The 16,779-nt window shown below is 50.6% G+C and overlaps 7 protein-coding genes across 7 annotated transcripts, besides 2 other annotated features; 4 read left to right on the forward strand and 3 right to left on the reverse strand.

Moving 5' to 3' along the window:
* The first annotated feature begins 394 nt into the window (after positions 1-394).
* Positions 395-432: a microsatellite.
* A 133-nt stretch (positions 433-565) lies between these two features.
* Positions 566-4,119, forward strand: FPSE_11546 (uncharacterized protein; the record flags this gene model as incomplete). Its single annotated transcript, XM_009264663.1, has 3 exons — positions 566-2,228; positions 2,312-4,039; positions 4,094-4,119. The coding sequence occupies 3 exons, from the start codon at positions 566-568 to the stop codon at positions 4,117-4,119; spliced, it is 3,417 nt and encodes a 1,138-aa protein (XP_009262938.1).
* A 464-nt stretch (positions 4,120-4,583) lies between these two features.
* FPSE_11547 (uncharacterized protein) lies at positions 4,584-5,629 on the reverse strand (the record flags this gene model as incomplete). Its single annotated transcript, XM_009264664.1, has 2 exons — positions 4,584-5,093; positions 5,147-5,629. 2 exons carry the CDS (start codon positions 5,627-5,629, stop codon positions 4,584-4,586), a joined length of 993 nt encoding a protein of 330 aa, XP_009262939.1.
* A 787-nt stretch (positions 5,630-6,416) lies between these two features.
* Positions 6,417-7,697, forward strand: FPSE_11548 (uncharacterized protein; the record flags this gene model as incomplete). The annotated part of the gene is made up of 1 exon (XM_009264665.1): positions 6,417-7,697. The coding sequence occupies one exon, from the start codon at positions 6,417-6,419 to the stop codon at positions 7,695-7,697; it is 1,281 nt and encodes a 426-aa protein (XP_009262940.1).
* Positions 7,698-7,861: 164 nt separating this feature from the next.
* Positions 7,862-8,951, forward strand: FPSE_11549 (uncharacterized protein; the record flags this gene model as incomplete). The annotated part of the gene is made up of 2 exons (XM_009264666.1): positions 7,862-7,958; positions 8,056-8,951. 2 exons carry the CDS (start codon positions 7,862-7,864, stop codon positions 8,949-8,951), a joined length of 993 nt encoding a protein of 330 aa, XP_009262941.1.
* A 119-nt stretch (positions 8,952-9,070) lies between these two features.
* On the reverse strand, positions 9,071-10,826 carry FPSE_11550 (uncharacterized protein; the record flags this gene model as incomplete). The annotated part of the gene is made up of 2 exons (XM_009264667.1): positions 9,071-9,307; positions 9,378-10,826. 2 exons carry the CDS (start codon positions 10,824-10,826, stop codon positions 9,071-9,073), a joined length of 1,686 nt encoding a protein of 561 aa, XP_009262942.1.
* A 914-nt stretch (positions 10,827-11,740) lies between these two features.
* FPSE_11551 (uncharacterized protein) lies at positions 11,741-12,291 on the reverse strand (the record flags this gene model as incomplete). The annotated part of the gene is made up of 3 exons (XM_009264668.1): positions 11,741-11,900; positions 11,998-12,164; positions 12,262-12,291. The coding sequence occupies 3 exons, from the start codon at positions 12,289-12,291 to the stop codon at positions 11,741-11,743; spliced, it is 357 nt and encodes a 118-aa protein (XP_009262943.1).
* A 1,333-nt stretch (positions 12,292-13,624) lies between these two features.
* On the forward strand, positions 13,625-16,739 carry FPSE_11552 (uncharacterized protein; the record flags this gene model as incomplete). The annotated part of the gene is made up of 3 exons (XM_009264669.1): positions 13,625-13,887; positions 13,946-14,829; positions 14,893-16,739. 3 exons carry the CDS (start codon positions 13,625-13,627, stop codon positions 16,737-16,739), a joined length of 2,994 nt encoding a protein of 997 aa, XP_009262944.1.
* A 13-nt stretch (positions 16,740-16,752) lies between these two features.
* Positions 16,753-16,779: a repeat region.

Below are 16,779 nucleotides of genomic sequence, written 5' to 3' on the forward strand. Positions count from 1 at the left end.
TCCAAACCCAACCTGTTGCCCACTGTATGACCAGGATAAATGAGAGATTGTTTAGAGCTATTTATGGTCTCCTCTGGTCGGTCAGGTATAACCAGCTTTATCTAAGTTATCTTCCAGATTAGTAGATATCCTATCACAATAGCACATATATCTGTATAAATAAAACCCGGCATATCAGTACTGCACAACTTCCTTTATATGATGGAATTTTATGTAGCAGGTGCCGGCCCCATACGGTAACGTCGGTTGCTGTTCCACTGTTTTTGGACCCCAACTGCTCCAGTGCAATTAACACATAGTGGAGCTACGGGTTATTAGGCTTAACTTAGTAGGGAGACAGGACGACATACCTGCCTCGATCTAGTCGTTACTTGCTTGCTCCTCAGACAAACGACGCACTGCGTCACTTCGCATCGCATCGCATCGCATCGCCGCCGCGTTTTGTTTTCAACCAGCCCCCTTCCCCATCCCCCTCAATCCTTCCCTGCAGCTAACCTCAAGGGAATCTGTATCGACGCCTATACGCAACGGTGCAGCCGTCATAGCCAATTCACCACCTTTCGACATGGGGTTCCTGGGAGTGTACCGGGCTCTCTACGACTACGTGCCCCAAGCCGAGGGTGAGCTCGCCATCAACGATGGGGACTTGCTTTATATTCTAGACAAGAATGGCGACGATGGCTGGTGGAAAGCAAAGAAGAAGGCCGGAGCTGACGATGAGGAAGAGCCAACCGGCCTCATTCCTGGTAATTATGTCGAGGAGGTAAGCTATCTTGAACAATCCATCGACGTCCGCAGCATTGATACTAAACTGTCTTCTTTAATTTTCAAGGCCCAACCCGTAGAACATGCTCGAGCTCTCTTCGATTATACGCGTCAGACTGATGAGGAGTTGTCATTCCACGAGGATGCCATTCTTAACGTGTACGATACGTCGGATCCTGACTGGATCCTGACCGGTCTGGACGGCGAGTATGGTTTCGTTCCTTCAAACTATATTGAGATGGGAGCGGCTGCCGAAACTGCTCAACCTCCTTTGCCATCACCACCACCACCGGTGCTTCCCTCCAGACCGCCGGCGCCTCCAATCTCTGAACCCGAACCAGAGGCGGCATCTCCGGACCTACCGAACGAAACTGCGTCTCCTCCCTCGAACCCTGCAGCAGCTATTGCGGGTGTCATGCAAAACCGGTCGGTTCCTCAACCACCTCAGCAACCCGTAGCTCCGCGACAGCCCCCTCGCGCATCCGTTAGCTTTAGCGAACCCCCTGACGTTGAAGATGAACCTGTCCGATCGCCAACCCTGCCCGCCCGACCAAGGGTTCCCGCTCCGCCATCGCCTTCTTACGACGAACCTCCTTCTCCTGCGCACACCCGCAGCTTCCAACAGAGCCATATAGATCCAGACCGGCGCCAAGATGTCGAGCGAACCCCTGGCGGTTTCCACATGTACAATATCAACGAAATGATCTCTGTCATGGGCAAGAAGAAGAAGATGCCCACAACTCTCGGAATTAATCTTCTGACAGGCATGATATTGGTTGCTCCTGAACACGCCTCCGACGGGCCTTCTCAAGAATGGACTGCCGACCGCATGACACATTACTCGCGGGAGGGAAAGCATGTTTTTATGGAGCTTGTGCGCCCAAGCAAGAGTGTCGACTTTCACGCCGGAGCAAAAGATACCGCAGAGGAGATTGTCAGTATGCTGGGTGAGTTGGCCGGTGCCGTGCGTTTCGGAGATCTGCGCGAAACGATTATAGGAAATCAAAGCAGCAGTGGGGGCAGTGGTTTGAAGAAGGGACAGATTCTATATGACTTCATGGCGCAAGGAGAAGACGAGGTCACTGTTGCAGTTGGAGACGATGTATTCGTTCTCGATGACACCAAGAGCGAAGAGTGGTGGCAAGTTCGCCGGCTCAAGAACGGTAAAGAAGGAGTGGTTCCCAGCAGCTATATTGAAGTTACAGGCTCCGTCGCCGCGCCTTCCTCTGGTGGCATCAACTCGGCCAAGTCACTTGTCGAACAAAACCGCCTCGACGAAATCAGATTGACAAAGGCAGCCATACAGGCTGGTAAAGAACCTCAGCAGGTAGGACCGGGAATGCCTCTCCCTGAAAGGGGGAGCAGCCTCACAGCACGAGAAACTGGTAGTAATTCGGGACAACAGCGGAGTCGCCGAGAAAATGAACGAAACGATAGCGGTAATCAAAGCCGATCAAAATCCAGTAAGTGGTGGTTCATCGCATCGTGGTCTATACACGATACTGACTCCCTCGATCTCGATCATGTTTCTGACTTGAGTTCTTAGAACCTGACTCGTCCAAGGTTCGCACCTGGACCGACCGATCCCGATCTTTCAGCGTGGAGGCCCAATTCCTTGGGCTAAAGGATGGCAAGATCCATTTGCACAAAATGAACGGTGTCAAGATTGCTGTTCCTATCACAAAGATGTCACGCGAAGATCTAGAGTATGTTGAAAACTTCACAGGTATATCCTTGGAAGACGATAAGCCACTGGCCGACGTCAAGCGAGCCAGGTCTGCCGAGAAGAAATCCCCGGAACGAACTCCCTCGGCTGGTGCGACTATAGACAAAGATCCAAAGTCCGACTACGATTGGTTTCAATTCTTCCTCTCCTGCGAGGTTGCCGTGGGCTTGTGTGAGCGTTACGCACAAGCTTTTATCAAGGATTCTATGGATGAGAGCGTGCTTCCCGATGTTGACGCTACCTCATTGAGAACCCTCGGGATTCGCGAGGGTGACATTATTAAGGTCATGCGTGCTTTGGATGTGAAGTATGGCCGTAATCGCGGCGGGAAGAGAGGAGCTGCTGATGCGGCTGATGGCGAAGGAGGCTTGTTTTCCGGTCCTGGCGGTGCGCTGCGAAATAACACTCGCAAGGGCCGCCCTGCACCAGCAGTGCAAACAAGCGATGTTGTTGATGCTAGCGCTTTCTCTCGAGGCGATTCATCCAAGACTGGTGAAGACGGTGCCAAGTCGCCCGCACCAACAAGCCCTTCCAACAAGAATGCCGAGCCTCGTCAAGCAGCCAGTAACGGTTTCGACGATGACGCTTGGGATGTAAAGCCGAGCAAGCAACAATCGCCGCAGCCTCCTGCTGAAACAAAGCCTGCCCCTGAGCCAGCACCCGTATCACCACTCCCTCCAGCACTGACTGGTTCCATGCAGGAGCTATCTCTGCTGTCAACACCACTCGAACCCACTCGGACAGAGCCAGCACCGGCACCAGCACCGGTTGCCCCTCAAGTACCAGCTATCTCTGCGCAGCCTACAGCGCAGAGTATTGGCGGGGCCACCCCGTCGTTCTTCACATCCGTTGCGCAAGCGAGGCAACGTCCTACTCCGCCACAAGGATCCGGCCAGGGCTCTCTTGTCCCTCCTCCGCCTCAGCGGCCCCTTTCAGCACCACTGTCAGCTCAGCCAAGCGGTTTCGCGCCTCCTCCCATGATGCCCCAGATGACAGGTGCCCTGCAGGGTCAAGTTGCCCCTCCTGGCCAGAGCCTGAGCGATCTTACTCAAGCTCGCTTACAACAGCAATACACGGCCCAAATGCAGCAGCAACAACCTCTTCAACAAATGCAGCCCAACATGACTGGATTCCCCGGACAGCAAATCCCCGGACAGATGCCTTTCCAAACTGGCCCTGGACAATTTATGCAACCTATGATGACAGGGATGCAAGGCCAGAACCAGTTTATGCCGATGCAAGCTCAACCCACTGGTTTCCAACAACAATTCCCCGCGACGCAGTCGATGTACGGTGCTCCTACCGGCATCAACAGCTTCCTGCCACCTGCTCTTGAGCCACAGCGAACTGGCATGCCCGGCATGCTTCCTCAAGCAACCGGAATGTCGAACATGGGCAACATGGGCGGCATGAACAACGCGCCAACCCCCCAGCCCCTTCAACCACAGCAAACTGGACCGCCTCCTCCCGTTCGATTTGGCGTGACGAATGACGCTAACAAACTGGCCCCTCAAGCGACAGGGCGAAGGGCCAACCTGTCGCAAGCGAGTAAGTCGATGTTCCAAGCTACTTGGTGCTGCACAATGCTGACATTATTCATAGCCCCCCAAAATCCTTTTGGATTCTGATTCAAGAATCGCCCGTGACAACTGGACGTTGTTGGCGCGCCATTTTGCAATCTGGCGAATACTCTGGACACATCTCTTCATATCTTGTATGCGTGCGTCGACTTTATTAGGCAGGATCGCCTTTGAGCCGAGCGCGGAATAATAGTACTATATTCATGACTGCTCCTGGCTAACCAGGATCAGTTCGTTCTCATATCTTAATCTATAAGTCTATGCAAAACCATGCGTTGATATCTAAACATGTGACCATCCTCAACATCCATATCATTGTTCTTTGATAGATCGATCAAACAATCAAGTGTAAAGGATAAAGCAGATAACGTGAAAGCAAAAGCCATCCTACACCCTACACCTCACATCCTGCCAAAACATTTGATGTAAGCTTTAAAATCAGCTGCAAGCCCATAGTGATTGCGAGGCTAGACCATGTGTAGATACATGTTGCTATATTGCTCTCAACTCGTTCAAGCCTTTCGTCGACGACCGCCACTGGCCTTGGATGGCCCTGTTGCCACAGAGGAGAAGTCAATCTCGGCCTCGGTAATAGGGCTTTCCTCAACCTTTTCCTGTGACTCGGAAGCCGGGTCGAAGCGTTTTCGGACGGCGCGAACCATCATGAAGAACCAGTAAAAGTTGAGACTATTCAACGTGACGTTGCTTGCCAGATATGCAACTCCAATCCACAGAGGTACTGTAGAATCTGGGTGAGCGAACGACATAGTAGGCATCATGAGAGCCTCTGTGTTAGGGTTTACGTTGATGGCAGACCACACGTCGCGGTAGACACGGAAGGAAGAATATGTTCCGTACACAAGCCGGCAGGAGAAGAATGTGAATAGGAGCATGATGCCGTTGTACAGCTGTGCCTTTGTACCAGTCATGTTGAGCTTGTCCATGAACCAATGAACATTGAGGAACGGGGTAGATAGCTCCCAAAGGATGAATACGCAGGCGTAGTGGTTGAGAAAGGGGCGCTGGAGAATAGATGTCAGTGTCTACGGTTTCAGGAAAGAGTAAGCGGACGTACGAATCCCAGTGAGTACACAAGCAGCGCAGCAATCGCATGCGCGAGTGTTCCAATGCCAAAGACATCGAAGTTCAGACTGGTAACGACAAGATCCCAGAGAAAGTATCCAGCGGCAAGGGCCTGGATAAAGCCAGCGCCCCCAGTATAACCCCAAATACGCTCCTCCCAGACCATGTTGCCCATCTCGGTGTCGACAAACATGACCCATATAGCCAGAGCGTTAATCAAACAGCTCTGGACCATGGAAACGACGTGAGCATCCCAGTTGAGACGTCGCTTGCGGGACAGCTTGGAGTAATGCTCCGGAGCTAGCAGATTTGAGATCCATGGCGAGATTGGCCAGAAGATGACGGAGTATAGCAGCGCAGCGGCGAAGACTTCATGAACGTGTAGTGGTAGAGTCGGGAGATCGAAGTAGTCGGCGAAAGGCTGTGTCTTCTCGGATAGCCACACACTAGGCGGCAAAGGAAATGGGTCTTTCATGATGAATTGCGGGAGCTGCTTCGATGGTTGATGCAAGAAAGATCAAGGTCAACCTCAAGTCTGCCAGAAGAGAGGATGAAGAAGTAGAGCGAGAAAGAGACCGAGGCAATGCGGTGCGGTGCGAACAAAGTTATGCTTCCATGGCAGTAACTTAAGTGTCCGTAGTCCAGGCAGGTTAGTAGGTATCACGTCTGTTGGGGGAAGCTCACGTGGGACAACCACGGGTAAGGGTCCGCATGGAGGGTCTTAGATCTACGAAGTGCCTTACTCAGTGCTTATGTATTTCTATCTTTGTAGCATTCATCCGTGATTCGTACCGTGCCGCCAGCATTTTCAAGAAGAATGAATATATAATAGCCACCCTGATAGGTTCAAAGCACTCCATGGCTGAGGCGTTGGGATCGATGTAAGCAGTAATCGTGAGGATTTACTTACAGCGAGCTAGGCACTTGCTGTAGGAGGGTGCCACCATTATTCTGCAGTACAACCCCACCACTTGAAATCAGCTCCCTTTAGTCTAGGTAGGTACTGCAGTCCAGCTGCCACATCATTCATAAGAGCACCCGATCATCCTCGACGTCGACCAAGTCTAGTCACCACCTGCTACTGGGTCTTGTGCGGAAGCGTCAAAAAGGCATATATCTACATTGTCTATTTTCGCATGACTCGTGTCTAACACCGCTCGTGTCTAGTAACACATTTGTATCCTTATTGGCGCGAAACGAACTCGAATATCCGTCGCATCGCATCGCATCGTGTCACGTACCCATACCACTTACGATCCATCATGGCCGAAGCTCTGAGGGAGTTGCTGGCCCCCGAACAGACAAACGATCCAGCTGCCCTGGAATATCTAACATACCTTGCCGAGCAACAGTCCAGCTTTTTGCAAACATCGGAACCCCAGGTCCTATCTCAGACGTCGCATTCTCTACTCCTCGCTATACAAGCGCTTTCGAAAAGATCCCATAAGCCCATCGTCGATTCAGCAGCCAGTCATGCTTCCTTGAGAGACTCTCTCCCGACTCTAGCTCAGCGAGCTTCCGATCTCGTCCAAGCAGTACCTCGTCTAGATGCCCAGGCTGAGCACTTCTCGTCGGCCTTTGGCAAGGCTAGCGACAGCAAGCTACTTGCACGAAGAAAACAGGCTCTGCTGCTACTTCGAAACTCCGAACGACTGGTCGATGTTATGGAGATGCCCTTACTTCTCTCGTCTGCTGTTTCAACCGCCCCAGTCAATCATTCCACCACGCTCGAGCTCTACGCGCATGTCCGCCGTCTTGCTTCCCTCTACCCAGATTCACCGCTCGTAACATCGGTAATGGAAGAGGCAGATGCTGCTATTCGGCAAATGGCAGCAGACCTCATTGGAACACTCAGGGCGCCAAACCTCAAGCTCGCTGCAGCTGTCAGAACCATGGGCTGGCTGAAACGCATTGTCCCCGATCTTGTCACCGACGCCTCGACAGAAGATGCACTTCCAGCTGTCTTTTTGGTCTGCCGCCTATCTACACTTTTGTCAACTTTGGAAGCACTGGAGCCTTTACGGGATTTGGCAGATGAGGAACGGCTCCGCAAGGACAAGGCTACAACCACGTGGTCAGGCGGCCAACAGACGGAGCGATACCTAAAGAGGTTCATCGAGATATTTCGCGAGCAGAGCTTTAGCATTGTCTCTGTGTTTAAGAGTATAAACTCGAGCTTCTCATCCCAGGCGACCAGCAGTGAGGACCCTCTGGGAGCCTTGCCGTCCCCGATGGCAAATTTCCCTTTGCACATGGTTGAGATGCTCGTGGAAACACTGCGCACCTACCTTCCCACTGTCAAAGATCAGACATCTAGAGAGAGCATCTTGACACAGGTGCTTTACTGTGCTGGAAGTTTAGGAAGACTGGGCGCTGACTTTGGCCTGCTCCTCGCTTCGATCGGCGGCGTTGAATGGGTTGAGCTTGTCAAACGCCATCGTCTCTTGGCCGGACGTCTTGAATCTGTTATAGGTGATTATCACCGGGGCAGCCAGGCTGGTACCGGCACCGGAACAGGTGGCGTTGGCGCTGGCGTAAACTGAATATGTCACCCAGTACCACACATGGCCATTCTTTACCAACACGTGCTAGATGCACCAAAGCGGGGCCGACTCCTTCAACGGGGTCCGTCCTTTTTAGCCCGATTTTATCTCGTCATGTCACTCACTCAATCCCTTCGACGTGTGGCTTGAGTCTGTGACTAGCCATGGGTATTTCAATTGCTAGCTCTTCAGCTCAACATGGCGATGCGGCTGTACCGTCCCCAATGACCGAGAAAAGAGCTTCGCGGCCGGCCAATTCAGGTATGCCTTGTCTCCACCGTCCGGTTCCAAGGGCCGGGCCTCTCGGCGCGGACCGGCCTTGATTGACGTTAGTATTCACGATCTGACACACTCGCAGCCCGTCATTTTGTGTCTGGTCTTGGCTCTGGTGTAACGTCAGCGGTTCTCTTGCAGCCACTGGATCTTCTTAAAACACGGGTACAGCAGTCTCGGAGTTCATCACTGGTTGCTACTCTGCGCGAGCTGAGGAAATCCTCAAGCCTGGTGCAGTCGCTCTGGAGAGGCACAGTCCCCTCAGCACTGAGGACAGGGTTCGGCTCAGCCCTCTATTTCACGTCACTTAACGCTATTCGTCAACATGCGCATCAGACTGGCATTCTTGGTCGTCGTCTGCAGACACATGGCCGCTCATCAGTGCTGCCGTCGTTGACGAACTCAGGCAACCTTATTTCAGGCGCAGTCGCAAGGACTTTTGCTGGCTTTGTTCTGATGCCATTGACTGTGATCAAAGTTCGCTTCGAGTCCAGCCTTTACTCCTATCCTTCCATCATGTCTGCCGTGGTTGATATCCGCCGCACTCATGGCTTGCGTGGTTTCTTCTCTGGATTCGGAGCCACTGCGCTGCGAGACGCACCATATGCTGGCATGTACGTGCTCTTCTACGAGATGCTCAAGTCACGGCTCGGGGCTCTGGCTTCCAAGCCTGTCGCTTCTGGTGACGGGCAGACTAGGATGCAAGCTACGCTGGCTAGCTCAGTCAACTTTACCTCTGCGATGCTTGCCGGTGCAGCATGCTCGATAGTTTCAAACCCCTTCGACGCCGTCAAAACACGTATTCAGCTACAGCCGCTGGAGTACAAAAACATATGGCATGCATGGTATAAAATGGTGGCGCAAGAGGGCGTTCGTTCATTGTGGGATGGTCTTGCGCTGCGGATGAGTCGCAAAGCTATGAGTTCGGCACTGGCCTGGACTGTTTACGAAGAATTAATTCGTCGAGCTGGAGCAAAGTAACTGCATGTTGTGTACAATAACTGTAACAAAACCTCACCACTAAAGTACAAATAGAGCATTGCCACTTAGTCGATATAATATAAAAGTTTCGCTTACATTCAACGTCTAGTCTTTTGATCCTACGCAGGGCGCACGCCAGCCAAATACATCAGAAGCGAAGGCGATTTGCTCCTGCGACGGCTGTGCTTATCTGACTTTTTGCGCACCCACTCAAAATCAGGCTCATCTCTTCCATGTCTCTTCTCCTCGACCATGAGCATCTTGCTCCGCTTCTCACGGACTAGCTTGGTGTGCTTCCACAGTCGGTCCTGTTCCCATTCAGGCACCCAGCGTCGGATCAGTACGTAGTCGGTATCCTAGGAGTAAAGTTAGCCCATCGTGTCGTGCGTGGATTACTTGGATTGTGTCCATCATGTGGTTACATACCGCATCATAATCGAATTCAACACCAAACTCGCGCAGTGACTCGATGGACAAGTGGCGGCGAGCCATGCGTGTGTAAGTTGGACGAGCAACCTGACCGGATTGGTGAGGAGGGATGGCGGCAATTTGGTTGACCGGAGCGTATTGGCCGGCTTGTTGAGGAGGCATGGTAGTGATTTGAGGAGGGATAGTAGCAATTTGGTTGACTGGAGCGTATTGGTGGGCTGGTCCTGGCATTCCGTGGTGTTGAGGCTGTTGTTGAGGGCGAGAAAAAGACTGTTCCTTTTTGATCTTTTCCTTCTTCATGATAGCTTCGATAGCTTTATCATCGAGCCCGGACTTGATGAGATCTTCTTTCAAACGCTTTTGGTACTCCCTGTCTTTGGCCTCTCTATCGGCTTTCTCCTTTGCTATGCGATCCTTTTCCGCTTGTTTGTAGCGTTCAACGGCTTCGGCAGCCTCCTTCTCTTTCTGATCCTTTAGTTTCTTCTCCTTTGTAACACGTTCGAGTTCTCTCCGCTTGTAATCCTCAACGGCAGAATTGGCCTCTTTCTCGCGACGTTGCCTCTCTTCTGTGGCCTCGTCTTCTTCCTTAAGTCGTCTCAGCTCAATGTCCTTTTTAATCCTGTCTTCCTCTTCTGCACGGGCTTTGCGGCCCTTGATCTGCTCTAGCTCGCGCTTGGCCTGCTTAAGTTCTTCCTCGTCTCGAATCTCTCTCAGGCGTCGCCGCTCTTCCTCCTCCCGAGTATGAGCAAGATGCATCTTCTCGAGCTCGTTGCGGGACCGTTCCGCTTCCCACTCTTCACGGTATCCCTTGACTAGCTTCCGTTCATCCTTTTCACGCTGTCGCTCGTCTCTTTCACGGGAGCTAGCGAGCCGGTTCTTCTCTAGATCCTTACGTGCTTGTTCGGCCTCCCACTCATCACGGAATTGCTTGACTAGTTTCCGCTCATCTTTCTCACGTGCCGTGGCAAGGCGTAAGTCCTCGAGCTCTTTGCGAGTCCTTTCGGCTTCCCATTCTTCTCGAGTCATATATGAAGACGACCGAGACCGAGAACGGGATGATGATGACGATGATGAGCGAGAGCGAGAGCGCCGTCGGCGATAATGCCGTGAGACTTGCTTGCGACGATCATCCTCGTCATCAGAAGACAAATCATTGTAGATTTTGTTGGTGATAATCACGGGTGCTGGAGCCGGTGGGCTACTAGCGCGACGTTCCCTTGTTCGGGAGTGGTCCCGGGAACGGGAGCGAGAATTGGATCGGTGTATGCTTGTGACATTGAGACGATCAGCTCCGAGGAAGCTGGGCCCCGGAGGTGCGTTATAGTAGTTTGGGGGGCGCTGAGGGCTTGCGACATAACGAACGCCCGCTGCTGGAGATGGTCCACGTTTCTGGTAGCGAACCTCGTAGTCATCCTCATCTTCATAACTGTAGCTACTTCGACTCATTTTGGCAGATAGATAGTAGCCAGCTGAGTGAAGTTGAGTCAGCTCGGTCTGAGCGTTGTATAGTCAATATAGCGAGACTGGGGTCTCGTAAGTAATAGCGATTGTCAGCAAAGATGCTAAGAATGTTGGACAATGGAAAAAGAAGTAAGCGGAGGGGAGGAGGAGCGACAGCGGCTGATATAGAAGAGCCACAACCCACAGATAACAAGGATCGTCCGTCGTTCGGAGGGAACCGCTTACTGGGCTATTTGCTGTAGGGCTGGACTTAAAAGAAGAAGAGGGGGTGGGGGCTGAAACTTAGCAGGGGCTAGATCCCATGAACATGGTCCCTTGTCCTTTGGATCCTCAGCACCATGATGTGGTTTTAGGTAGTAGATACGTCGCACAACTTGGCGGTCCCATTATAGAAGCAGCGGTGAGATTTTAAGAGGTTGAGAACTGATGATTTGTGGCAACAGCGATGTGCTGTAACAACTAAGTGTGAGGTGTCAATACTCGGTGGGTGCCGTGGATTCCTCGAGCTGAAGGCAACAAATTGTTCGTCTGTCGAGCTACTGTGCTTTTCCAAACTCGACCCTCCTCATTAGGATTGGCGCCATGCTTTGGGTCTTACAGGTGCGAGACGATCGCATCCTAAAGTAGTATTGCAACTGCCCGTGACCACGGCCTCCCTCTCGGTCGGCGGTAACATTAACGTTGAGAGATATAGTGGTACTTTGGTGGGTTGACCGAGGCGCAGTTGTAGGGCTGGTAACAAAATGGATGTCATGGCGGCAAACTGGCGCTTGATGAAACCATACTGCCGAGACATTTGCAGGTAGGGAAATTTGGTATGGCCAACAAGTAACGAATGTAGGGTGATGGTGACATTGAGTATGTGATTCATGCATGTTGCAAGCCTTTTGTTGCTATCTTTATTTGGTACGAAGCATCTGTTCGATGTGCTCGCGGCTATTCTTGTGTGTGGTTTCCAGATATAGCAATCGCTGGCTGAGCTTGTCCACCTCCCCTTCCAGAGTTTGCGTCTGGCCCTCGAGCTTTTGCCGAAGAGAGTCCACAGGCAGTGAGACGAACCTAGAAAAAGTTACAACAGCAGTCAGACATCGGACCAGGTGCTGCAGTGGATAGACCAGTAGGGCATGTTTCGGGGACAAGAGGGGGGGTAACATACATCTTTCCAACGCCTTCGTATACCACCGCGTCAGAAGGAAGAGTGGACATCTCATTCATAGTCAGCTTGACAAGGCGCTGTTCGCGCTGCTTCGAAGTTATTTGTGTACGGGCGAGGCCAATCTGCTGCTGGGCCACCAAGGCCTGGCTTTCGATCTCCCGCACCAACTGAAAAGCCAAATGTCGTTAGCGGGCTATGCATCATCGGACGATGCTATGCATGAAGAATATCGTACGTAAAAAGGGACCATTAGAGAGAACATACCTTTTGAAGAGCTTCGTTCGGGATCGACATTGCGTTAAGTGAGGTGTGGAGGGATAATGGTATAGAGTGAGAGATGTACGGAGTATGAAATAGTGACTTAGCGGTAGGTGATAAGATAAGATAGAAAAGATAAGCGTGTAAACGAGCTGACTTGGTAATTTTCTCTATTCCGAATTAAAAATGAGAATTAATGATACAATAAATAACTTAATAATTACGTGATATAATAGGTAGTGATATTGGAGTATTTACTTATTCTATACTTCTAGTAAAGTAGTAGTTATATAGAGTGTATGCACATCAGGGGTTATTTGACACTGGGAGATCCATGAAGCATTTAGACAAGAACTTTGGGACATTTATTTTAGCCTTGCTCAATATTTCAAAGGGATCAGCCAAGACTGTATTTTAGGAGACATCATACTCTGAAATAATAAGCCCCGGAGTGTTGGAAAGGCCGACTACCAAAAGCAAAGGAGTCTAAATCAAGGAGTCAGTTTATCCCGACGAGTGGGCGTAGATGTCTTCGATAAACTTGTCATGGTTGAGCTTTGGCTCGCTTGATAACAACTACGAATCTTGCAGCTGTCATTGGTTATAGCATGTTTGATATGAGCTAAAGGAGATTCTATGCCTGCAACAGAGAACTTGCCGTATATACGACAAATCGAGGCTTGCATCCAATCAACAGCTGTGCAAGACCTTCTTCTATTGAGCACAGGATATCAACACTCAGATTTGCCCGTATGACCAGGCTGTGATTTTAACGAAACATTGTCAACCTCCAGCCATAAAATAAAAGTCAGCTCTTCTTCCTAGTAGAAAATATAGGAGCCTGCCTCTATAACTAAGTAGATAAGTAAATTCACTACCATTCGTTTTACAGCCATATGCATCGTATATTTTCCAGTCAGTATTTAGGTCCAGCCACCTTTAATAGCAGACTTGTGATAAATAAAGTAATATATCTATATAATGAGACATAAGAGTAAGCAACCTGTATATTCTCCAATTAATATCAATATATCCGTGCTACATAGTACACAAAGACATATTCAACATATTTTTAACCTCCCAATACTACCCAGGGTGGTATTGTGTTCAGCTCTCTAGCACTGTCTCTTTCAGTAGTGCTAACGTGGGGAAGGTCCAAGCTCCAGCACGCGCTAAGTAGAGAAGCAGGGACAGCTCCTTATTTTCCATCTCCGCTTCCTCCTGGGACTAAAAACTTCCCCCTTATCAACCACTTGCCCAGACCTATCCGAAGCCAAATCCGGTTATCCGAGACCCATCAGCCTCGTGAAACGTGAGCCGCTGCTGGGAGGGACTCACTACACCGAGGTTCTGCGCAGCTTGCCTCGCCATGGCTCTTTCAGCCAATGCGAAAGATGCCCCCAACCTGGAAGCGAGCCAGAAGGACGTCTCACCAAAGGCCCCCGCAGCCGCAGCCGTAGCCGCAGGGCGCCAGGCAAGCAAGCAGCAAGTGCGGCATCGCGCATCCGTCGCCTGTGCGTCGTGCCGCGACAGAAGAATTCGATGTGTCGTCCCCAAGAACCAGAATGAATGTACCGCTTGTGCCAAGTCTGGTGCAGAATGCATCATCAAGAATGACGATGAGCGCAGAAGGTATGCGCTGAAGCTCACCTGTCTTGTTTTCATTCCCAGTCTAATGGAGCCATGTTAGACCTATTTCTAAAGCATACATGTCGTCATTGTCAGATCGAATCTCTTTGCTCGAAGGTATGCTCTTAGAAAAGGGTGTCGTGCCACCACCCGCGGCTTATCCCCCAAAGACGAGGCATGATTTTCAAGAGGGTATGGCCACTGCGTCAGGCAACTCGGATCCATCGCCACAGGCTGACCCAAAGTCTCCCGGGAGCGATGCTCGTTCGCCACCCGACTCACATGCTGACGATACTGCGGGAAACGAGAATGACTCTGCTGCAGCTGGGTCTCAGTATGAAAATACACAGCTTAATCGCTCATCAAACGAAGGCTCACCTTTCCGCATGTTTGACTCCAAGCATGAAGATGTCATTCATCGTCTGCTTTCTACCAAGGGGAATCTATCATTCGATCAAATCTCTGGGCGGCTGCGGTTCTTCGGTCCCACTGCCAACAGTCATGTATATGCTGAATCAACAAGTTTGTCTGATAGCCGTGAGCCCTCGGAGCAGATCCGCAGAGCTGTGAAAACCATTCAATCGTTGAGTCAAGAAACACATGATTACCTCATCGAAGGTTTCTTCCATTATTATAATTCTGTCATACAGATCATTGATCGAGCTGCTTTCGAAGCCGACCGCAGCTCCAAATCTTCCAAATTTTACTCCCACTTCCTTCACATAACAGTCCTAGCTATGGGGTACCGTGCAGCAGATATGGATAGAGATGATATGCGCAAAATCACGTTGAATCCGCGAGAAAGCACACTCCACCGAGAGGCCAAGCACATGCTTGATATTGAGCTTGAACGGCCAGGTGGCATACCAAGCGTTCAAGCTCTGCTGCTTCTCGGTGACCTTGAATGTGGTGTCGGCAGGGACAACACCGGTTGGATGTATTCTGGTGAGTTTTTTTTTTTTTTCAAACTCGATGTGCACGGATTTGTCTCAAACTAACTGAAATTAGGAATGGCGAATCGCCTCGCCTTTGATATCGGGTTACATCTCGGCTGTACCAGTAACATGTCTGAACAGGATACCAAAATTCGCAACATGGTAATGCAGGCATGTGTTATCTATGACAGATATTGGGGTTTATTCCTGGGGCGTCCGTTGGCTATCAAGAGTCAAGACGTCGATCTCCTATCAAACCGATTCTCACAATTAGCAGCTTTTGGTCTTGACCATGCCAAAACAGATCTAACAAGAGACATTTATGAGCAACTTATTGAGTTGATGGAGTTGGCAGGCCGCATTGTCGAGATACGAGACCTGACAAGTTCCAATAGGACTGCGGAACAGACTGGCACGTTTGCCGCAAACGAGGCCGAGGAAAACAAATACCTACAGGTGATAAATCTCGACAGGCAACTTCAGAATTGGTACAGGCGTTTACCAGACCGTATGGCGTGGAAACCAAGCAACGTCAAGATAGCTCCCTACAGCTTCTTCTTATTACATCAGCAATACCACGTCACTATGATTTTGCTGCATCGGCCATGGGCAAAGTATGGTGCTATTACTGGCGACAATGCTAGCACTGGTTCTTATCCCAGTCCTGAAAATGACATGATGGCAGATTCTGAGAGCCCGGGGCAACCATTTGGACACAACTCAGAAGCTCCCTCAACTACGTCAGATGATCGTCAGCGTGCTGTTCACGGCAGTCGTACCTCTTTGGCTCGCAACATTTGCACCCAGCAGGCAATGCGTGTCGCCCGAATTTTCTGGCAGCACCGTCAAAGGTTTGACGGGCGCAAGATATTTATAACGGGTATCCAACATGCTGGAACAGCTTCGATTGCATTGATCGCTGCACTCGCCTATCAACGTAACGAATCCAGTCGTCAAACTTATACTGGCTATCTCGAGATTCTCTCGGATGCTGTTGGGGACATGAGTTCTACGTACCATCCGGCCATGAGGATGGATGATCTACTTAAAGCTGTCCTGGAACAGATCAGCAGCATGAACGATGTACCACGATCACGCAGTGGTAGCATAGGCCATCCCGTCAGTGCGGGCGTCAGTAATGCGAAAGGTAGTTTACCTTTTGAAAGCAATACATCCGTTCCCGTTGTCCCAGTCAGGCGAGAAGCGGATGCTGAGTTTAGTCAGCCCGTGAAGAAGAGACGACCCTCTATTCACCGACAGACGTCGGACTTTGCTTCGTCAAAATCATCATTCATGGGGATGACGGCGCAACCTACACCGTCACTTACTGATAAAACCTATACTTTGCCGTACGGCCAACACAGTCAGCCGCCACTTGACTCGATTATGTTTCCAATGAACGTGCATAGCCAGGCAGATCAGCTTGGTCTTGGTTTGGTTGGGAATACCGTCAACGTGCATCATTCTGGCATACCCGCGACACATATGATGGGAGCAATAAACACCACAAACCTTCCTACTTCATTACCAGATAATTGGGGCTTGCACCACATGCAGCCTTCTTTTGCACAGGGCCAGTTCCATGGTGCTATTGACTGGACATCTGGGACTGCTGGTCTCAGTGCAAGTTCAGTTCTGAACCAGAGCGCTGCCATGTCTTCTGGCATAATGTCAGGGATGGTTGCCTTTAGCTCGACGAAGGAGCCACACAAGTTCACGAGCAATGAAAGTGCTATGAACGAGCCAGTGCCAAATAAGCTCTCTCAGATGGGAACAACTTGGAACAGTGGAACTGTTGAATCAGCAGGCCCGGGGCACGTTGATGGGTATGGTCCAGGAATAGGGAAGCCGATGCAGGCAGATGACGAAAGTAACGACGAACAGAGAAACTATTCTCTCGACTTCTTTCATTTTGCTTAGTCAAGCACGACTGTTTTTTTGTTTTTTTTTTTTTTTTTTT

Source organism: Fusarium pseudograminearum, chromosome 1 (assembly GCF_000303195.2).
Source record: "Fusarium pseudograminearum CS3096 chromosome 1, whole genome shotgun sequence".
Taxonomy (NCBI): Eukaryota; Fungi; Ascomycota; class Sordariomycetes; order Hypocreales; family Nectriaceae; genus Fusarium; species Fusarium pseudograminearum.